Source organism: Sarcophilus harrisii, chromosome X, assembly GCF_902635505.1.
Source record: "Sarcophilus harrisii chromosome X, mSarHar1.11, whole genome shotgun sequence".
NCBI lineage: Eukaryota > Metazoa > Chordata > Mammalia > Dasyuromorphia > Dasyuridae > Sarcophilus > Sarcophilus harrisii.
In genome coordinates, this window is record NC_045432.1 from 29,436,698 (window position 1) to 29,460,506 (window position 23,809).

General features: G+C 32.9%; 1 protein-coding gene across 8 annotated transcripts in view; it reads left to right on the forward strand.

Annotated features, from left to right (window-relative positions):
• Nucleotides 1-23,809, forward strand: part of STAG2 (stromal antigen 2) — a 121,692-nt gene that overhangs the window by 87,933 nt on the left and 9,950 nt on the right. For 4 of the 8 annotated variants that reach the window (XM_031944425.1, XM_023506893.2, XM_023506894.2 and 1 more), the window contains 13 exons: nt 831-901; nt 1,556-1,643; nt 1,730-1,810; nt 2,975-3,067; nt 6,270-6,444; nt 8,110-8,273; nt 9,298-9,399; nt 9,833-9,981; nt 11,853-11,981; nt 13,158-13,363; nt 16,508-16,697; nt 16,791-16,904; nt 22,806-22,932. In XM_031944425.1, coding sequence (XP_031800285.1) covers nt 831-901; nt 1,556-1,643; nt 1,730-1,810; nt 2,975-3,067; nt 6,270-6,444; nt 8,110-8,273; nt 9,298-9,399; nt 9,833-9,981; nt 11,853-11,981; nt 13,158-13,363; nt 16,508-16,697; nt 16,791-16,904; nt 22,806-22,932 — 1,689 coding nt within the window. The remainder of the gene's footprint in view (nt 1-830; nt 902-1,555; nt 1,644-1,729; nt 1,811-2,974; nt 3,068-6,269; nt 6,445-8,109; nt 8,274-9,297; nt 9,400-9,832; nt 9,982-11,852; nt 11,982-13,157; nt 13,364-16,507; nt 16,698-16,790; nt 16,905-22,805; nt 22,933-23,809) is intronic. The other 4 variants (XM_031944426.1, XM_031944427.1, XM_031944428.1 and 1 more) reach the window with 4 other exon arrangements.

Here is a 23,809-nt window from a genome sequence, read left to right on the forward strand (position 1 = left end):
TTTAATCTGAGACAACTTAGTTAAATGAATTTATCACATAGCTAACTAGATATTTGATCCAGGTTGGTCTTCCCTCCTTCACTTTCAGTTTCAAATGAGATATAGTAAGTACCTGGCAAATGTTTTTGTAAAAAACAGCAGAGTAGCTAGCACAGTGGGTGGAGTGCCCGGCCTGAGGACTCATCTTCCCCAGTTCAAATCTGACCTCAGGCACATATCAGCTACATGACCCTGGACAAATCACTTAACCTTGTTTGTCTTGGTTTCCTCATCTGCAAAATGAATTGGAGGAGGAAATGGTAAACCACTCCCTTTTCTCTACCAAGAAAACCTCTGTAGGGTCACTAAGAGTCAGACATCAATTTATTACAACATTTAGATTTTTATTTAATAACTTGTCATTTTCCATGAATTTAGCCCGTATTTCCTTGAGACTTTTTCTTGTGATAAATATATTTAGTACTTGTTGTATTAATATTTTCTTTATTGCTCATCCCTTAGGTGTTCCAATTTAGCTACTTTATTTATGAGCCTGATTTTCTTCCTCATTTCCCCCTTTCTGTTTTTCATTAACATTGGAAAAAGATTGTTTATCCATATTATTTCTCTCCTCACTCATCCTTTATTTGAAATGTATTTGTGATGTAACACTTGTTATTTCTTATATCTAAAATGATTGCAGGCCTTGAAACAGGAATAAAAATTGCAGATCTCTTGTTGTTGCCCATCTCATAATTTGCCTGTCTCCAAGGTGGTGGTTTTGTTTTGAACAGTTAGGACTTTCCTGTAGTGATTTATAGTGTCTAATATTATATAATTAATATTAATAGGGTGAAGAACCTGATGAAGATGATGCATATCAGGTCTTATCAACATTAAAAAGGATCACTGCTTTTCACAAGTAAGTATTAATGTTACTGAGTGATTTATTTGATTGGGTCTCAAAGTGTAGAACCAGAGTGGTTGGAAATTTTAGTTAAAGCAGATTTCTGTTCACTTTTAGAGAGGAGTGATTATTATTACTCTCTTAGAGTAGAACAGGCAGCTTTGGTAGGTAAAGAGAGAGAGAGAGAGAGATACCTTGCTGCAAGAATTTATTAATGACAACTTTTCGGTAGTTGGATGACCGCCTGTTAAAAATATAGATTTTTATGTTTTGTCTTAAAGGAATAGTAAATGTCTCTTATAATTCCTAAGAGACTTCATCAATAAACTCTCATTTATTTCATACATTGTGGATTTAGCTAAGTTGTTCTTGGAGAAATTTCCTGAGGTTGAAGAAACTTATAATTTATCATCCTTTAATACACTAATACTTAAATTTTGAATTGAAAAATTATTAAAATTATTTTAAAAATTTTCAGAATCCTAAAAGCAAATCAGACTTTGAAAAAAATAGTGTTGCGGGCAATTTGTTATTTGGATCTGTTTTTTGTTTTTGTGGAATGGGTGTTTATGGTGATTAATAAGTATTATTCCTTTAACAATAATGTAACAAACTAATGTGGTTAAATTTGACTTTTTAATGACTTGAGCTTTTCAAAATTTCTTCCAGTACCCATGATCTTTCAAGATGGGATTTGTTTGGTTGTAATTACAAGCTGTTGAAAACTGGTATTGAAAATGGAGACATGCCTGAACAGGTTTGTATTTAAAAGTTGTATGTGTAGGTTGGATTCTAGAAACATTTGACTCGTCTTTGCTAACTTTGTGTTGTTTATTTTTATAGATTGTTATTCATGCATTGCAGTGTACTCACTATGTAATCCTTTGGCAGCTAGCAAAAATTACCGAAAGCAGCTCCACCAAGGTATGTGTTAATAGCTATATGCTTTTAAGTAGTATAGAGATTTGTTGGGGGGGGACCCAAAAAAAACTTATTTGAATGCCCTCTTTAACTACATTATTTATTTACTGTGTGCACTTGCCTAACTGAAGTCAAGTTCTTCCAACTCTAGTCAATTTTAAATATTTTTAATGTGATTGTTAAAATTTGTTTTATGTCCAGAAAAGTTTTTTTCTTGTTTTAAATTAATAAATCATGCGTGGCTATTTAAAGTAGGTGCAAATAGTATTTCACAAACACAAATTGAGAGTAGTTGAAAGACAAAGCACATTTTTGCATATATTAATCAAAAAAAAAAAAAAAAGAAAAACTACTGAAATGAATAAGTAAAAAATCAAATACATTCTGCTGCAAATCATTTCCTCTCCCTGGGGCTCAGTTTCCTCATCATTAAAATGAAGATGTTAGACTACATGTTGTAGATTTTTTTTTATGCTCTTGTTTTCTTCTGGCATTGACCTTTCTCAATAAATAAGAGCAAAACTTAGATGTTATAGTTAATGAATTGGAAAGGTAAATTATAGAGTCTTTTCATAGACTCATTAAGACAAATTAAGTAGAAAGTCCTTAATGAATTTTCCTAAAGTTTTGGATTTTAATCTTCACTTTTGTTGCAGAAATTACACTTTTGTGCATGAAGAAAACCTTACAACCAATACTAGTTCATCAACTATCTTTTAAAGAAAAAGGAATTCTTATAGAGGAAATCATTTCTACTCCTCATTTATTAATAATCAGCTCTAATTTATACTGGTTTCTGTTAACCATATATAGTCTTTCTGTACCACTGAATTCTGAAATGCTAGAGAATACCGTCCAGAAAAATCTGAACTTATGTTTCTGCTGAATAAAAATCAATCCTGTATGGTACTTTTTTCATGTATTATTTTATAATGAAGAATGATGATAGAGCAAAAGAAGGCAGTTGCATTTGTAAATTAATATTTGTTACCTAAACATTAGTTAATTAGCATATGTTACATTTTGATAATACAGCATTTGAATTTTATCTTTTATATCTTGACTTTTTTATAGTAATATGTGAAAATGTCTGTGAGAATGATTTCTGAGAAAATAGGATTCACAATACACACTTTCAATTTTTAATTATCATAAATTATTTTGCAGGAGGACCTACTTCGTTTAAAGAAACAAATGAGGGTCTTCTGTCAGATTTGTCAGCATTACCTGACCAATGTGAATACTGCTGTTAAGGAACAGGTTCGTTTTGTCAATTTTGTAGCTAGTGATAACGTTTGGATAATTATCTAAGATGCCATTTTGTTTGGTAGGGATCTGGAAAGCTGTGTTTAGTTTGGTAATAAATCTTATTTTATAATACAAAATTCACATTGCTCAAATTGTTAGGCTTGAATATGATATAATTGAGGGTGCAGTTCTAGTGAATTTGCTTCATATATGTTCTTATCAGCCTATTTTTCTTTGTGAAGCCCTTTTTTGATAGTCTAGCAAACATGCATTTCACAGCATAGAAACTGATTATTAGATTTTATTGACAAGCAATTTTCTAGGAGTTTGAAAGCACAGGATCATATAAATCATATGTTTGAAGTATAGATATTCATTCAACTCTAACCATTACATATCACATTGTTTTTATGAGGAAATTTTTTGAGAATTCTCCCTGAGATTCTAGGAGCACATTAAAGCTATTTTATCGATTGAAATTCCCCAAAGTTTATGGTGATTATTTTGGTCTGGGAACAAGTGTTCTACTAGAGTGAGCATTGGAAGTAAGAGGTGAAATCCTCCTTCTGGTAGAAACCCTTTGCCATAATTCTTAGCAGCCCTGCTGTAGATCCCTGTTCCTTATTCCTTCAATAAAATCTTGTACTTGCTCTTCCACACACTCTAATCCTGCTTACCCAATAGGAAAAGACAGAGTCTCATATCTGAATCTTTATGTTTATACAATTTTGAAATAAAGGAGATTGGATACCTTGAAGAGTTGGAAGCACGATCACCCTTGGGAAAATATAGAAAATGGGTTGGGTATTCCTAAGCACCCTCCAGAGGTAATTGTCAAGGATAAAGAAATCCCAAACAGTGCTGTTGACAGCCTCTTCATTGAGATAAATGTTGTCAAGTATTTTCTGCATATAGAAGGGATGTATAAAAGTTAAATGTGAACATACTTTGAAAACATGTTATACTTTGAAATTATGATCTTGATTGAAAACACTAGTGGGAATTTGATACCAGTTGTTTGAGGATCCTGTTGATTCTTCACAAGCACTGCATCAACAAAACAATTTTCTACATTTGAGAGCAGGCAGGAATTTAAAAGCTGAAATATTACTCTTTCTTCTTTTCCTTCAGCCATCTAGGATTTGGAACTTGTACCAGAATTTGATAAAATTCATTGGGATACTTGGTTACCATTAGGCTTTTGATGATCCTCCTCCCTCCATCCTTAGTATCACCTTGAATAAAGAGGAAGAAAGTATTGTGGTGGTTATTCTTTTTCTAGGAGGTTTTGTTGATTAGGTTGCTGCTAGCTATTTTCTTACCTTTTAATGGAAATGCTTTGGCCATTTATCATTATCCAATCTTCTTACACCATTTTTGTAGGATTCAAACAGTTAACCAAAATACTGGCATCCTGTCTTTCCAAGAGCTTGTTTTGGTTAACTAATAGACTGGGAGCCAATTTTTTTAACTGGCTTACTGACATTTAATGATAAAGTTGCAAACATTGCCAAAATAAATTCCATATTAATTTCTTGTCATTAAGGTACAGCATTTTAAGTCAAAAGTAAGAAATTAAAAAGTACTTTGAAGTCCTTTTCCCGATATCAAGGTTCAGTGACTACATAGTTCTAGCAAGAATATACAATATAATCTGTCCTTCACAGCATCAGAATTTTCTCCTACTTAAAATATGCAATTTTGAAGGTGGTAGTGGTGGTTGTTTTTTAAATAAAGGGGAATATGACTTGGATTTTCTTTCCCATGCATTATAATTTCTGAAATGTAGGTCTCAGAAACTGCAAAATGAATTTGGATTCATGTACAAGAACTAGTCAAATTGAACTCTGTATCCTTGGTACACACAATATGACTGCCTTCCTATTGACTATACCAGTTATTTTGCTTATTGTTGTCCTGTAATGATAAGATACCTCATGGTTAGCCCATGTGATTTTTTTTTTTTTATGTCCTTCCAGATGACCTTCTGGAAACCTATTGATCTAGTGATTTAAGACAGTTATATTTGACTTATACTGTATTCTGTGTACATTTTCTGGTCTCTACATATATTGGAGATCTCTGGTGTCTTGTCTTGTTAGTCTCTGAATCCTCAATACTTTCCCATTAGATGCTTCTCCATCATGTAACTGTTTTCCCTTCTTCCCCTCTGAAATGCCAGAGAGGTAGGGTCAGTTACTCAAATCTCTCCTTTCTCATTTACTGCTGTCACCACCTCTCTTCAATATGCCCATTGATTTCTGATTGTCACCTTCCTAAACTTGTCTAGCCAATAATATTAATATTTATAATTTTATATATAATCCATACATTAATTTTTAATATTCATTCATTCTCAATTTATTATATTAATTAAAATGCATAATTATACATTACAAAATATATACCATACATAATATATAATTGGCATGATTTAGTTATTAAAAAATAACAAAGAATATCGTTCATTTATTATTTTATTCATCTTAAACTTTAATTTATTGCACAAATTGCCTAATTAAGGTATAATTACATATTATGAAATAATTTATAATCAATATAAATAATTAATTCTTAATTAAGTATAATTAAGAAAATCATTATTTTTCATAATATATTTATGATATAAATTTTAATGTATGACAAATGTATATTATATAAAAATATAATTTTTATTATATTCATAATTATTATCATCCACTCATATCTATGTAATAGTCTAACCTGTATCTTCATTCATCATCTCCATAGCTTATATACATAGTTGTATTCAGTGTCATCTCCCCTCACCCTTAGACTGTGAACTCCTTGTTTTTTGCCTTTCTTTGTATGCCCAGCACTTAGCATCAGGTTGTCTTGTAAGACTTAAAAAATGCTTATTGATGGATTGAGGGAATATTTCAAGTTGGAAAGGCTAACTTTTCTGGTTTTTCTGGTACAATACATATTTAAGATTACATATTTTTGCAAAACATAAGCATGTTCCTTATGTGTCACGTATTTCATTGTAATATAGTGGTATTCGCCAACATTTGTCAGTTGTTATTCTTTGAATTGTTGTATTAACTGTTTACATTTGAGAAATGCCTCAGAACCACCTTTTTTCAATATCTTAGAAAAGTTTTTGAAGTAACTGTCATATTGTTTTGGGAAGTGGGGAGCAGAAATTTAGTTAGAAATGTTAATTTATAACATTTAAAATTTCTTTATTCAGGCCTTCACTATTTTGTGTGATGTGTTGATGATCTCCAGCCATCAGATTATGTCAGGAGGACGGGACATGTTAGAGCCACTAGTTTACACTCCTGATTCTTCATTGCAGTCCGAATTGCTCAGCTTCATTCTGGATCATGTCTTCATTGACCAGGATGATGATAACAATAGTGCAGGTAATCATGAGTTCACAGAAAAAGGGATGCTTACTGAAGCTTTTGAGCTACCTTTTTTGGAAAACAATTAGTAACCCAGAAGATATATTGCTTAAATACTCTGAGTGTTGATCAAGATCTTTTACTTTTATAGGTGCTTAAAGATTTTATTAACTAATTTCAGTAAAATAATATAGTACTATGCATCATTTTTCTGAAATAACTTTTATAGATCCTTTTAAATCTATATTTCTTTATATTATAAATAGATTTCAAAGTAATTTTCTAAGTTAGTTTTTGAACTATTGTACAGAATAATCAAGAGAATACAAAATTTTCTGGGGGAGAAAAGCCAAATTTCTCTGTATTTAACTGAGACTTTACAGATAATTTGATTTTTCCTTAACAGTCTTTCAAGTAAAGGTTACATCATGATTTTGTGATTTCTCATAGTTTTGGTGTTAGGTTCTACTTCAAACTTAATGTCAACATGTATATAAATATACATACAGATTTAGGACTGCTAAGGTTTTAGATGAGTAAATTAAAGATTTTTCACCAAATACAAGGAGAATTTATAATTTCCCCCCAAAAATGTACTTATGAGGGCTTGTTTCCTGGAGAGGATGACTGTCTTTGTGTGTTTTTGTGTGTAATGTATTAAGAAATCTGCAACTAAACAAAGACATTTAGGATAACATGCTTTCCTGTGGATTTTCAAAGTTAGAAAGGATCTTGGAGATAGATCATCTTGTTCTGATCTCATAAAGTTCAAATCACAGAATCAGTATATTGGTAAGGGAATTGCTGAGGTTTCTAGTCTAACTCATATAGTTTAGGGCAGTTCTATATACTTGATTCATTGTGAAATTCTTTGTGGTTGTTGATTCCTTAGATTAGGTACCTCTGAACAAACTTCATAATCTCTTTTTTCCCCTCATCACATAGCAGATTAAAAGTCTCAAATTATAAAGGGGAAGGAGGGATAAGCAAGTGCTGTTCATTAGGCATACTACCATCACTGAGAAGATAATTTAGCATCATGTGAGGAGATGAAAAGTCTACAGAAATCAGATAGGGACTTGAAGAGCAGTCTGGGATGATATTGCATAAGGACTAATCACCTTAAATGTTTGACTCCAGCCCTTAATCATTGTATTCCACCATCATATGGAATTTGGAACCTATAATGGTGATCTTGTGTCATCAAGAGTAATTTACGTTCCCTATGTTTTGTTTGTAAGATAGGCATAAAATTTAAAATAGTTAAAAGTGAAAAAAAAATTATTCTCAAAGGGTACATACCTATCCATTGGTTTCAATAATGTAAAGGCAGATTAGAGCCTCTCTTTACTTTTGAAGTTGGACATTTAGAACTGGTATGCCATGGCCTAAACTGCAAAGAAGTCTTTTTGTAATTAAAGATGGTCCTTACGGAGACCATTCTGAAATACTTTCTGGCTTATTAGGATCTGCCAGGCATTGCCCACAACTTGAGAATCATGGATCACTTTCATGTGAGGACTAAAGCAGAATAGTGGGTTTGAACTTATCTGTTAAGAAAAATTGCATATTGTGAAAAACTTGTATTCAAGAATTTTCTTTAATCCCTCTCTTTTTTGAACAGATTTTTTTCTTTGCTAACTTGAATCATGATGTCAAATAAGTAGCTAAAAAATCTCATAGTTCAATATTTAGGCCTTTTTTCAGATGGACAGCAGGATGATGAAGCTAGTAAAATTGAAGCACTGCACAAGCGGAGAAATTTACTTGCAGCTTTTTGTAAACTAATTGTATATACTGTGGTGGAAATGAATACAGCTGCGGATATTTTCAAGCAGTATATGAAGGTAAATAAGACTACTTGTAACAGAATTATTTTTCAGATTTGGAGAATATACCAAGAGAATATACATCCTCTTCCCTCAGTGTTGTGGTAAAACTGGCCTTGCATATGATACTTTGTAAATAAATGATAACATTTCATGGAGAAAATTTGACATTGAGTTTTTGGGTTTTTTGTTTTTGTTTTTTTTTTGCTTGCAAGCAGTTTGGATTTTTATTTTGTAAGATGGTAGAGCTTATTGTCATTATTTTGGAAGCCAGTCTGTAGTCTTGCAGGCCTAGAAACTCATTTTTATCACATTACCCAGGGGGTGATCAGGTACTACGGGAATAATTTGTGCTAACCAAATTCACCAGAGGGATTTATAAACCAGAATGTCAATTTATTAATTTACTGAGGGAGATATATTGCAACCAGAATACTAATTCTCAATACCCAGGGCACCCCAAGCTTGCTGGGAAACCAAATTACCAATTTAGACAGTTACATTGTAAGTATGGAATCAATGCAAAGGGAATTGGATAGTGTTATGAGGTACTTTGGCTGTAATGAAGCCTAGATTATTTGTTCTCCCATTGAGTATACCTTTCTATTGATCAGAATTTTCTTTTTCACCAGTTAGTTTCTTTACCTTAGACAAGGTATTCAAATATTCATTTCTGTTACCTTTTCTAGATTCTAGATTCCATAAGTAATAGCATTTAAGTTTATCACAGTCCATTAGCTGACCCTGGATTATAATATATTTCCTTGCATATCTTATTTATTGGTTACAATAAGTCTTTCTAGGTAGATAGGGTGTCATATGTTCCCATTTAGTAGATGAGGATTCTGAGGCTGGGAATTTGTGGCTTTCCCCAAACCACAGAAGTAATTAGTGGCAAAGCCAGCATGAGAAATACAATTCTTCTGATGCCCATGAAAAGCTCCCCCCCCGCCCCCCCACTATCCTTTTCTGTCTACTTACCCGTCACAAATTTTTTTTTATGATGTGAAGTTCATTTCATACATGTAAATTTCTTTTCTAGTATTACAATGATTATGGAGATATTATTAAAGAAACAATGAGTAAAACAAGGCAGATAGACAAAATCCAATGTGCAAAGACGCTTATTCTCAGTTTACAGCAGGTAAGAAGGAATAATTTTAAGTATTATTGATTCTTTCAAAAACCTTGTTTAATATTCAAACCAAGAAACCTGGTTTTTTTCCTAAATGAATCACATGCCTATTTGCCTCTTGTATAGATAAAGAAAAAAATCACAACAGCAGTAACCCCTTCTTGTTTGCTTGCTATGGATATAATTAATGTGTTGGGCTTTGTTTTCATCTTTTTATATTTGTATTCATTAGGTTCGTAATTGTGTTGAAACCACCAGGAAATAGTTTTACCTTGGCTTAACTGAAAAGAACTTGAGGATAACTGACGTCAACTTAAAGTGCTTCTTTATTAATTTGTACAATATTAAATATTTATTACAGACTAGGTATAGAAGTGTTTATACTAATTATTAATATTAGCAACCCAAAAAAACCCCAAATGTTTTCTTTGATTCCAAACAGCTGTTCAACGAAATGATACAAGAGAATGGGTATAATTTTGACAGATCATCACCAACATTCAGTGGTATTAAAGAACTTGCCCGACGTTTTGCTTTAACTTTTGGACTTGATCAGTTGAAAACAAGAGAAGCCATCGCCATGTTACACAAGTAATTTCCCAATATTTTACTTGAATTCAACTAATCATAATGGCTGACGTTAATAAATATAACACCTTAAGGTTTATAAGCGTCTTATACTTGTTTGTACCTCATGACAAACCTGTGAGGGCAGGGAGTTCAAGTATTGCTCCTGTCATATGGATAATGCAAATGAGACTCAGAAAAGGAAGGTGACTCGCCCAGTGTCATGGAGTTAGTAAGTGGTAGAGCTGGGACAAGAATCCTGGTTTCTTGGCTTCAGATTCAGTGCTCTTTCTCCTATTCTATGCTCTACATTTTGCAGATTTTTTTTTAAAATTAGGATTTGAATCTTTTTTAGAATTGAGAAAATTGTTGGGCTGATGTGTAATAATGTCCTTAGTGTATGGACTTGTCTTCTAACATAAATTCTTCATTCTTAGGATTTAAAAAAAATTAGATCCTTTATAAAATAAACCACACACCAAATCTTCATAAATCATTGGAAGTAAGGCTATACATGAATTCAGGCATGACACCAAATTTCTCTCTGCACAATTTCTATTTCTTCTTAGCTGAAGGTAAAGAGTGTTGATCATAGGTAATGTTGGGTAGTATGGGAAGTTTCTTTTATGTCTTCAGTAGCCTCTACTTTTTTGTAACTATTTTTCATCCGATGGTAATTTGCCCCCTTATTTCTGATCCCTTTTTTCCTTTGCAAAAGAGCTTTTGATGTTATATCAGTTGTATTTCTCACTGATTTATTTAACCGAGGTTTAGATACTTTGGCTTTATCTCTATTTACCTATACTGTGTAATGAAAACCATTGCCCACACCCCTGTCCTTCCAATCCGAAGAATTTTAGAAGTTACAAAACAGGTCAGGTAATATTCTTTGTTTGGCAAGAGTTCCCTGCACTTACTCTTCCACCCCCCAAACTGTGAACATTGTCAAGTAGCTTGTCTTACCTTAAGACCTTTCATTTCCAGCTACAAATGAAGGCACCTTTTCTAATCTGCTCTTTTCCTACTTTTGCTCCTGAGTTCCCAGTTCCATACCTTTTGTTTTGTTTTTCCTACAGTAACCCTGGACCTCTTCTCCTCTCCTGCTCTCTTAGACTATATTATGCTTCTCATTATCTTAATAAAGTTACTGGCCATGTGTCTGTAATTGGAGTGCATTCTCTTTCTTAACTGAAGTATTGTTGTACTCCCAGTCATCACTCCAGGCCTTGTGGGAAGTCCAATTGCACTGTTGTTGAACTTCTTTTCTTATTTATTTTGTACTGCTGGTTTGCCATTTTGTCCCTTCTTTACCTAAATGGTTTGACCATTTCTACAGTTGACTTAATTGCTTTATTTTACATTGGATTTGTGATTTCACCAGTGTGGCTACTCTTGACACAAGTGTAGATTGCAACCTTACCATGCATGCTGCCTTTTCTTATGTGATTCTTGTCTATATCCTTCCTTAAATCCACTTAACAGCCTCTGGAGGCCTCCTTATGGTTCATGGTATGATACTCTCCTAATATTCTTATAATGTAGAATGGCTCAGTTGCTTTGGATTAGTCCACTAACTGGAAGGAGCTGGGTTCTTGCTGGGTGAGATGCTATAAGAACATCCCAGAAGTAATTATATCCTATCTATATTGCTTTCAGGAAAGATAGAATTATCATGGCCAATAAATCAAAAAGTAATATTACTGTTCTTTCTCTCTTGTTATCTTTCTTCTTTCATCCACTTCTTATTTTTATATCTGAAATTTATAGATACAAACATAAATCCATTCTATCCATTTTTGTTAGTGGAAAAATTATCCAGATACATTTCTTCCATTCTATAATAGCACATTTGAATGATACTCTTTCAGATATTCATTATGTCCTTTCCTTTCTAGGGATGGGATAGAATTTGCATTTAAGGAACCTAATCCACAAGGTGAAAGCCATCCACCTTTAAATTTGGCATTTCTTGATATTTTGAGTGAATTTTCTTCTAAACTTCTCCGACAAGATAAAAGAACAGTGTAAGTATTTAATGTCCATCCTCCAACTAAAGTTTCAGTTTGGGGAACTCTGAAGCAACATTTAAACATTTTATGCTTCCTCTTTGTATTGAATTCCAGAATTGCGCTAAGACTTAATATATTCTAATAACAGCAAACATAGGAATGCTTCTGGCTTATAACTTTTAGAACTGTATTTTGGAACAATTTTATCCTTTAAGAATATTGTTGATATTTTAAAACAAAGTTATAATGTTTACTTTGCTTAGTGTCCCTTGTTAAAATGTTGAGTTTAGCTTCATATAATGTCCTGAAATGTTACCAAGTAAATTTAATCTTGAAAGTCTCATCTCTTCCTTTGAAAATTTGAATATGTTCTCAAAAAATGTGATATAACTGTGTATTTTCTTCACTCCTGTTTTGGAGGGGGAAGGGATTAGGTCAATCTAATTTAGAGAAACTTTGTAGATAACCTGCATGAAGTGCAGTGTTTTCCTTGAATTAATCTTTCACTTGGAAAAGACAGTAAGATACTAATCTGAGAATCAACCACATAGTATTGTCATATTAAAGTCTCAAGATATAATCTTTAGAGGCCTTTGGTACATATATGAAAGAGAAGACCTGGGCAGTGCTTTGTAGTAAGCATACCATTGCAAATGATTAGTGATTTTCCATGCTACTGTGCTGTCCTACATAGAAAAATGGTTAAAGTAAACTTAAAGACCTCAGTAATACTTGCCAAAATAAACTATCTTATACACCCTTAATTGAGCCAAGTCACTTAAACTTCTTCAACTAAGAGGAATAATCATGGCTTGGATAACAAATCATTTAAAAAAAATATAAGTGGTTACCATTCCCTGGAAATTTTTGTTGAAGGGAAAGAACCAGTAAGTTAAAAAAGGATTATATATTTGGGGAATTCACATAGTTTATATGTTTTACATGTGCCTTGTGCGTTTTAACACAGTGGCATGATCTTAATGAAAACTTTTTGAAGGTAAATATATTTAAAGCTAGCAAGAATTTTATAATAAAAATACTGCAGTTGAAAAGTAAGGTGTGTGGTGCCAAGCACTTTATTAGCAGGTTTCCTCCTTCTCTACATTTTTCTAAGCTTCTAGGATTATGTGATACTGTATATATTTTATTTCAATATAAAAACATTTGTAACCATTATTATTTCTCTTTAAGGTATGTTTATCTAGAAAAGTTCATGACTTTTCAGATGTCACTCCGAAGAGAAGATGTGTGGCTTCCTTTGATGTCTTATAGGAATTCCTTATTAGCTGGAGGGGATGATGATACCATGTCAGTCATCAGTGGAATCAGTAGTCGGGGATCAACTGTGAGAAATAAAAAAACAAAACCAGCAACAGGAAAACGAAAATTACCTGAAGGTTAAGTATCCTTCTTTTCTTCCTTTCTTTATTATTTATGAAGACATCCATAGCTTCAATAGGAAAATATTACATTTCAGTTTTGATTGGACAAGTCTAGTTAAAGTTGGAATGGTTCTTTGAAGATTACCCTATTCCATCTGACTTCTCCAATAAGCAGAATGGAAATTCATGTCTTCTAGTTCATGAGTCCCTATATATACTCTATATAATACTGCCTACATATGTATTATGAAGTGTTAATTTGTATATTTCTTGACTTCTTGGTGCTTTAGTTAATATTTTGAAATGTAATTTGAATCCTTGTGGAGATGGTTTTCACTAAATATTTTTAGACAATTTATTTTACAGTTAAGGGAATTGAAGCTCAAATAGGTGAAGTGACTTATCTGGAATCACACAGCTAGTAACTATCAGGCTAGGAGTTTACAGTCTTGACCCCATTTTTCACTATACTAGTCTTCCCTTTATCATTAGCAAATTAATAAATCAGGTGATTTGAGGTTTAGGCTATAGCATCTTCTACTTTTTAAATAAAACCTACTTATAGAGCTTGCATTATTAATTATATCTTCTAGGATTTGGCAGCTAGCACCTAATGCATGGAAAGACAAAATGAAGTTTAATATAGTTCTTTAAAAGAATGAAGCAATGAAAAGTAGGCATTGCTTTTCTAGCAACTTGCTTGAAGAGTCATTTCTGATAATGGAGGAGAGCAGTGACCTAGAGAGTCCAAATCCCATATCTCTGACTTGGGAAGAAATACCTTACTGTGCATTTTGTTGGAAAAGCCAATGGAATGTATCAATTTTTCTATTTGATATTTCTGATCAGTGTTTCCTTAGAGCACTGCTCAGTTTGTTGGCCTCCAATAGGCTAGATCAGTGGCATTCCGGAGCTATTCTTTTTCTACAGTTATAGACAAGGTATTGATTGTAATCCATCTTTATATTGTTTTTCAAAGTGAAGAAAGATATAATTCAGCTTTGTCATTAGCTTTTTTTTGATGGCACAGCATATGATAGCTTTTTATTTTTTCAAATACACGCAAAGTTAGTTTTCAACCTTTGCAAAATCTTCTGTTCTAAATTTTTCTCCTTCTTTCCTCTTTTCCCCCTCCCCTAAATAGAAAGCGATCCAGTATAGATTTAACATGTTCTGCCTTTATTTTGATAGCTGAAAATAGATCCTGAGGTTTAGATAGCAGTATTTTGCAGTAAAAGGGGGGGAAAAAACCTTTCTGGTTTATGGTGTTTGGTTATTTTCTATTTCTTCAACTTTTCTTGAGTTTATAATTAATAAGGTAGGACTCTTAAAACAATTCTTTCTGTAGTTTGTTCTGTGGATTCGTTGTGCTCATAATTTAAGAGAAATAAGATACAATCAAGTTTCTGAATCTTGTTGCTGTTTATTAGGTTATACTGTTGAAGGTGATCCCATTCTTAAACTGAATCTTTTCCTTTGGTAGTTCTTTTAAAGATTGCAGTATAATGCTGACATATCTTCCATATATCAGGAATAAGTATATTTCTATGTATCCACTTCTCTCATTAAGCCCAATAAGATTATTGTTCTTTAATTCCTTTTGACTCTTTTTGACTTAAGAACATTTCTCTATTGTAAAGTCATTATTTATAAAGGCAGAGATTGTAAGCTTCTTTTAGGAAGACATTCTTTTTGCAAAGTACAGTGTATTGAAAGGCTCTTATTGCTTTCCATAAGAAGGAACATTTCTTATTCTCCTTGAAATTCTGGTCTTATATGGCACTAATTCTTTGGGACTCTTTCCATATTAGAATGATTGCTATAACTCAATCTTTCATTGTTTTAGTGTAAAAATTTTATTTTGAGTTGCCAGATATTTAATCTTTAGACAGTGGTGGCATGTGTATCTCCTTTTTATGCTTCACTTAATACTAACAATGAGAGCATTATTGAGGTAATTTTTGTTGCCATCTTTTATAGAATCGTAAAATTTTAACACTTGCACGGGCTATCTACTCTGTGGGATTAAAATCTACAAGATTTTTGTACAAGAGTAAAATCTACAACTTTTATAGTCAATAAGCAGTGCCTTTTCTTCCCTGTAGCTAACAGTCAATGTGACTACAAATATATGGTCTCCTATGGACTATCTCTTGTGAAGATCTTCATATTATCAATGATGCTCTTATTCTCAGATTTTCTTAAGATGAAATAGAGATACCTATCTATAAAAGATAGATAAAAATGAAATCGATATTCACTAGATCATTTCTTTTTGTTAGTTGGATCAGACATGATTTTTTTCTTGTTGTTCAATGTCTTTTTACAAATATCTTGAACATCAATTTTCACTGCCCTTAAAATTGTGTCACATACTGTACAGACTTCTTTGTTTATTACTTTGTTTATTACTTTGTTTACTTTATTATATCTATTCTTTGTCTTTTTTTTTGTCTTTCCTTCTTTCTCATGCTGTATGTATTGTATAAATTACAAAGAGTTCAAATGTGATACCAATATTGATGAAATTGTAATTTTAACAGAAATTTTGATTGACTTTTCCATTTTTTCCTGTTATTTTCCTTTCATTTTCATTATTAAATACTCCTAGGACTTAAAATTGATTCTTAGGCCAAACTTTCTGTAGATTCCTTCCTCTTTCTCCCCATTACTTCTTGCTCTCTTTTATAAAATAGCATTACTCATAATTTCCCTCATTCTGTCCCCAAATTTGAAAATGGATTTCTCATAAAAAGTGATGATAATTTGCAGTTTCTTGGCTTTTTTTGTGAAGGCAAGGTATTGAAAATGTTCCTTGATGGGAACATTTGTTGGAAGTGATAGCTTGAGTAGACAAGTGTATGAATCAAGGGAAGTGCATTTATTAAGCACTTATCCTGTGCCAAGCTCTGTGCCAAGAGTTTGGGATATAAATTTCAAAAGTTAGTTGTCTGTATATCTATTTCCCGTTATCCATTCCCAATTTGGTCTTTTGGGCACCAGAGAAATAATATAAAAAGCAAATTTTAAAAAAAGTGCATGCATACATATACATATACACATACTTAAATCTCCATGTATCTTATACATATCTTAGAAATCTGCTTGTGGTGTACATTGATCACTGCTTAATTGATGTTACTTTTTTCTTCCATCCAGCTGAAGAAAGTAGTAGTAGTGATAGCATGTGGTTGAACAGAGAGCAGACAATGCACACCCCTGTTATGATGCAGACACCACAGCTTACTTCAACTATAATGAGAGAGCCTAAAAGATTACGACCAGAGGAAAACTACATGGGTGTCTATCCGATACAGCCGGAACACCATCCTACACCACTCGATTACAAGTAAGTACCGTCGATAGTTTTCTGTGCTTTACATTTATTAACAACATACCAAAAAAAAAGTTCAGTTAAAGAAGAATAAAATTCTCCTTGAAGCACGCAGGTAACATGGATGTTAGCTCAAAGACAACAAGAAGAAGCAGCCAGGCAACAGCAGGAGAGAGCAGCAATGAGCTATGTTAAGCTGCGAACTAACCTTCAGCATGCCATGTAAGTGAGAGGGCCATATTATTGTAAGTCTGGGATTTTCTCTAATTCGGTTTTAACACCCTTGAAATTGTGCCTAGTCTAAACCTTTTAGCAGTTATCCTAGTGCAGAGAAAAGAGTATCAGGATATCTAGTATCATTCAGGATATCTAGTCTCATTTACTTAATATTTTTGAGATGTTCACCAAATCATAGTTACTTCATCTGTAGAACGTGGATATGTGCCTTGTCTGTTTCACAAGGCTGTCGATGGGGGCCAAAGAATCTGAAATTTGGAAATGACCAGACCTCAGTGGCCATTTAGTATAAACCTTACACTAGAGGCATTTCCACATTTCTAACCTGCTTGAAAACCTCCAAGGATAGGAAACAATACCTCTCTAGGTTATTCCATCCTTTTTTTCATAGCTCTAATTGTTACAAAATCTTTCATGATATCAGTCCTAAATTAGCTTTTAAAACTTAGGCTGGTTCTGTTCCCTAGAAGCCAGATCACCCCTCTTTCACAAGATAGCCCTTCAAGTATTTTGTAGGTTAAACATACCTGCTTTCCCCAGTCTTTATGACATGTACTTACGGCTTGACAATTTTCATTGTTGTCCTCTTCTGCATGTTTTCCAGTTTATCAATGCCCCTCTTAGTCCATGGTGACTAGAATTGAACACAGAAATCAACTTAAGGTCTGATGAGGGCACAGTACAAAAGAACTAACACCTCCTTATTAGAAGCTGTGTTCCCTTTTACAGCCTAAATTCATACTCACTTTTGGCTTTTACATCATACTACTGACTCATCAAGTCCACTAAAACCTCCAGATTTTTTTTTCGTCAGAATAACTACTCTCTTTAACCATCCTCTTCCCATCTTATTATACGTAGGTACCCAAGTACAAATATTGAAATTTTTACTTATTATGTTTAACCTTACCAGATTCTTGTTAGAAGTATTCTATTGTATTGCTTACAACACTGGCTTTAGAACCAGAAAAACCCAGGACAATTCACTAAGTTATTTATAAATGGTATTTTTACCATTATTGACTACAAGTACAAAAAAAAATCTTTCTACCTCCTCATCTGGTATTTCCCTATGCCAGTGAAACCACAGGTGGTCCATTCCCTGTCCCTAACCATTTTTATGGTCATTTGAGGTCCTGATTCTATTATCCAGTGTTTTAACTATTCTTCCTAGTTTATATCCTTTGCATATTTGATAAGCATGCTATCTATGCCTTGATGCATGATATCTATATCTATCTATCTATCTATATATATATATGTATATATATATGTGTAGATGTCTTTGGGGTGCTCTGCTAGAGAGCTTTAAAAAACAACTGAGATTGTTTGACCAATCGCTTCTGAATCTATATGATTGTAGTTTCATCTTCTCCATAAGGATAGTATGAGATAAAAGTTTTGGGAACATCCAGGTTAACTAGTTTCATAGTGTCCTCCTCATTTGCTTGTTGTTCTGTAAAAAGTGGCAATAATATTAATATTCTGCCAAGACTTGTTTTCATGAGAGGCATGCTTCTCTTTGTAGTAACCCCTTCTCTTTCCTAGTTGGATTTTCTTTTATTTCACTATGCATATAGGAGGACTACAAATTGGGGTGCCAAAATAAAAAGAAAGGATCATCAGAACACTGCCCTGTTCTTTGTATTTATTTGGTGTTTATTAAATTCAGATTTTAAAAAAAATTTAGGATTTTCCCAGCAAACAAAAACAATCTCACTTTATAGATTATTCTTTTTTGAAAATCAAGAATATTTGTTCTTTCCCTATATAGTTCCACCTCTACTGTTTTACTGATAGTGATTTAACAATCACAGCTTTCAGTTATTTCAATGTCCATGAATATATTCTTCTGGTCCACGTTAACTGAATTTTTGAAAGGCAATTCAGTGTTCCTACTGTCTTTTTAGTTATCCTAAGTATCAACTCCCAATTAGTTATTTAAAAGTGTTTTGTAAAGTATTTCTGCATGCAAAGCAACTGAGATGAATCAAGAAGCTACAAAAAAGTCTGCTTTATATTTAAAAAGATTATGTTTCATCATAAGTAAAAAACTTTTTCTCTTAGAAATTTGATTGGGCTTGATGAAATTTAAGTATTGATAGTTATCTTTCCAAAAATTCATTTATTCAGTTATTTAAAATTCATATACATTTTCTTTTTAGGTAAATAAAACTGAGAACAGCTGAGCTTCTAAGGCTAACCCATAAAAATCCAACCTATAGTGTACCATAGCCCATGTTTCTTTTCAAGGTGGTTTTGGACTTAGAATTTTTGTTGACAGGCACATTACTCAACTCCACACATTCCTTTCCTTGGCTTCCCTAGCCAGGTTACAGGAATATAGTTTCCCTTGGCTCCCACTTTACTTGTGGTAGCTCTGTTCCCTTGCAGTAGTTCTCTTTCAAGAGAAACTTCAGGCAAAAGGATTATTAGTAGGAGAGAGAAAATGTGGTTTAATGGCATTACTTTGCCATTTATCCTCCTTTTTTTTGGTCCTTCTCTCATTTCTTTTCTAAGGACTCAGATGCCTGCCTCCTTTTTAACACTAGCAGTAAAATGGAAGCCATAGAGGAAATAAAAATATTCTCTGTATCTCTTCTGTTACCTTTTTTAACTGGCAGGCGGGCCCTCCATGATTGAATTAAAATAACTTACATTTAATAGAAAATCCAGACTCTAAACTGTGTGCATCGAGTGAATGTGATGTGTCCTGGTGTATAAAGTGAATGTACAAAGATTTGCGTTTGGAAGACCAGTGATTAAATTCTGGCCCTTTCACTTTGTCCCTAATCTTGGACAGATTGGCTAACCTCCCAGGACTTCAGTTTCCTCAAATGAATTGGTTATTTTAGATGGTCTTTAAGTTCTCTTCTAGCTTTAAATCGATGATCTAGGGCTAGAGTATAGAAGTAGGAGTGGATGGAGCTTTGTCTTTTCCTTCTTCTTATTGCTATACTCCTGCCAATACTGCTCTAGGCCTAAATTGGAGTTCTTCTCTAGCAATTGAGAAGAGGAGAGAGAGAGAGAGATACTAAATTGGAAGAAAAGTCAATTCTCTGATGATTCAAATAAGGGGAACATAGTTGGCACCTTCTTATTACAAGCACATAAAGGTGCAGTAAACAACAGTCTTAATGATTTTTTTTGGTACTTAATAGTATTTTTTCCGATTATATATAAAGATAGTTTTCAACATTGATTTTTGTTGGATTTTGAGTTCCATATGTTTCTCCCTCACTCCCTTTCCTCCCCTCTCCCAAAGACAGCAAGCAAATCTGATATAGGTTATTACACGTACAGTCGTATTAAACCTTAGTCATGTTGTAAAAGAAGACGTGGAATAAAGGGGAAAAACTACAAGAAAGGAAAAAAAGTGAAAATAGTATACTTTGATCTGCATTCAGACTTCATAGTTCTTTCTCTGGATGTGGATAGCATCTTCCAACATGAGTCTTTTGGAATTGTCTTGAATAATTGTATTGTTGAGAAGAGCTAAGTCTGTCATAGTTGATCATCGCACAAATGTTGCTGTTACTGTATACAACTGCTTACTTCATGCAGCATCAGTTTATGTAAGTCTTTTCAGGTTTTTCTGAAATCAGCCTGCTCATTGTTTCTTATAGAATATAGTGTTCCATTACATTCATATACCATAACTTGTTTTGTCATTCCCCAACCAGGTTTTTCTGAAATCAGCCTGCTCATTGTTTCTTGTAGAATATAGTGTTCCATTACATTCATATACCATAACTTGTTTTGTCATTCCCCAATTGATGAGTATCTCCTCAATTTCCAATTCTTTACTGCTACAAAAAGAGGTACTAGCAATATTTTTGGTACATGGAAACTTTTTCCTTTTTCATGATCTCTTCGGTATACAGACCTAGTAGTGGTATTGCTGGAACAAAAGGCATGCACAGTTTTATGCCCCTTTTAGGGGTGTAATTATAAATTTCTTTCTGCAGTGTTTGGATCAGTTCACAACTCTACCAACAATGCATTAATACTCCAATTTTCCTGCATGCTCTCCAATATTTATCATTTTTCTTTTCTGTCATATTAGCCAATCTGATGGTACCTCAGAATGGTTTGAATTTGTATTTTTCTAATACTGATTTAGAGCATTTTTTTCATGATTATCAGTAGCTGCTCATATCCTTTGATATTTTATCAATTGGGAAATGACTTGTATTTTTATAAATTTGATTTAATCTCTGTATATTTTAGAAATGAGGCCTTTATCAGAAATACTGGCAGTAAAAATTTTTACCCATATTTCTACTTTTGGTTGCATTGGTTTTGTTTGTACAAAAAGTTTTAATTTAATGTAATCTAAATTATTCATTGTATATTTCACAATGTTCTCTGTCTCTTGTTTGATCACGAATTCTTCCTTTACCCATAGATGTAACAGGTAAATTATTCCTTGCTCTCCTAATTTGCTGATGGTATCACTTTTTATGCCTAAATCATGACCATTTTGACCATATCTTGGTATATATGGCATGAGATGTTGGTCTACGTATAAGTTTGTCATACTATTTTCCAGTTTTCCCAACAGTTTTTGTCACATAATTATTTATTTGACAACCTTATTTGACAATAATTTGACAACCATGACTATTCAAGGTTGGAATCCTAGTTTTTAGGATTTTGAATTTCCAATCAAACTTATGAATTCCTTTTAGAGGGATACTATTTTTTAAAGCATATTTTTAGAAAATTACTTTCCTACCATATGCCAGTTACAAATTGGGATCTTGTTGTCGGAAGGGACTCAAGTATTATTTAGTCCAACCCTTACCTGCAGCATGAATTGTCTTCTACAACATCCCTAACAAATGATAAAGAATTTAGACATTCTCAGGGCTACCTATTCTGATTTTTAGAATGGGTTGCTAATTGAGTGCCTTATTTTGATTAAAAATCTGCCTTGCTGCAACTTTCACTAACCAATTTCTAGTTTTGCCCTCTATGTCCAAATAGTATAATTTTTATTTATATATAAACACACAATTTTTTTTTCATATTTGGAAATTGTTTACTGTGTTGCTAGACTTTGTAAAAATGAGTCTCCATAATTGTGATAAATTGTTCAGAGTCTAAATTTGAACATGAATAGTTGGTAGATGTATTTATATCATGATTTGTACAATGAAAATGTTTCTACTCTGGAAGTAGCTAAGGTTAGAATACTTAATTTAGCTTTTACCAATAGGTTTCTCAGTTTTCAATTCCATTGCCTTAAAAGGTGTATAAGGCTCAAATTTTCAATGTATGAGACTTACAAATTGTCAATGACAGAAGAGTTCCTCTTTGTATTCTAAAAAACTTCAGTGGTTTTTTGTGTCTTAGGGAGACTCATTTGAAGAAGCTGCAATGAAGTAATTCTTGAATTATTTCCTCACTTTTTTTCTTTCTTTTCATGCTGTACTTAGCACATAGCCCTTAATTAATGCTTACTGACTGAGAGACAGCATGGTGCAGTATGTAGAGTGCTAGATGAGGTATCAAAAGACCTGCTCAAGTGCTTCAGGTGCTTATTTAACTGTATGATTGTAGATCAGTCACATAACTTTATTTTCCTCATCTGTTCCCATTAGGAAAGCAATGTATTTGCTGAACTAATAATCACAAAAATTACTTCACTTGCTAGGGTTATTTGATACCCACATAAATTTATTTCATTGACATTTAGAGGATAGCAAAATGTAGTCCTAGTTAAATTTCTCAGATCAAAGTAAAATAAACATAAATTTTGGAGCTTCATATACATTTGAACATTTTGTGTTTTTAGAGTTAATTTAATCATTTTCTCTTCTGCCATTTATCTTTCATAATATTTTCTTCCAATATTGACTATTTAAATTTTGTTTTCTTTAGTCGGCGTGGTACCAGCCTAATGGAAGATGATGAAGAACCAATTGTTGAAGATGTGATGATGTCTTCAGAAGGGAGGATTGAGGATCTTAACGAGGGAATGGATTTTGACACAATGGATATAGACTTGGTAAATATTTTTTTCTCTTTTCAGTTAATGACTAAATAATTTTAATTGTAAAGTTGTTTGTTACCTTTCAGTATTAGTAAGAAATATTGGTACCACTGGATACCCTCAACTGAACTATTTTTGTTGCTGTTAGTGAAGGGAATTTGAGTATTGAAGCATGCTGATTAATGAAGATTTTCCCTTAGGTCTCAGAGCAAGATAGCCTCCAGGTCCTCTTTTGCAGATAGTCTATTTGAATCTAATTTTTTTTAAAGCACATCTAACCTTCTATTCTTATATCTAAAGTAAACCTAAATATCTATGTATGATTTTATCATGTGTATTTAAATGTTTGATGATTCAGTTTTAAAATATAATATCATCCCAGAGTGTAATTGTTTTCAAAAGATAGATGATTGGTTCAATGATTTTTTTCTCTCTTGCTTTCTTTTCTGGAGGAAGAATTGGCCTTTCCCAATGCCAAGATTAAATTTATGACTTGCAGTTTTTATGTCATATCCTACCTCTGTGAAGTTTCTCTATATTTTATCCCCTCTTTTGACATTTTTCAGTATGTCCCCAAACATAGGCTATCTTCCATTCTACAAACCTCCTTATTTCTCCCTTGTTTTAAAATGAAAACAGAAAATTTCTCTCAATTCTAATCCCTCAGAATTCTTTTTCAGTTTCCTTTCTCCACTTTGCTGACAGGATCCTACTTTCAGACTCAGTTTTTGCAGTTCTTCACAACTTATTCCCATCTTCATTTGCTTGCAGTCTTGTTCCTATTTCTCTCTACTGCTCTATTAAAACTCAGAAAGAAGAGTTTAATAATAACTTATTATTGAATAAATTCAAAGAGTCTTTTCCTCTTCCTTGACTTCTGGATAGCATTTGA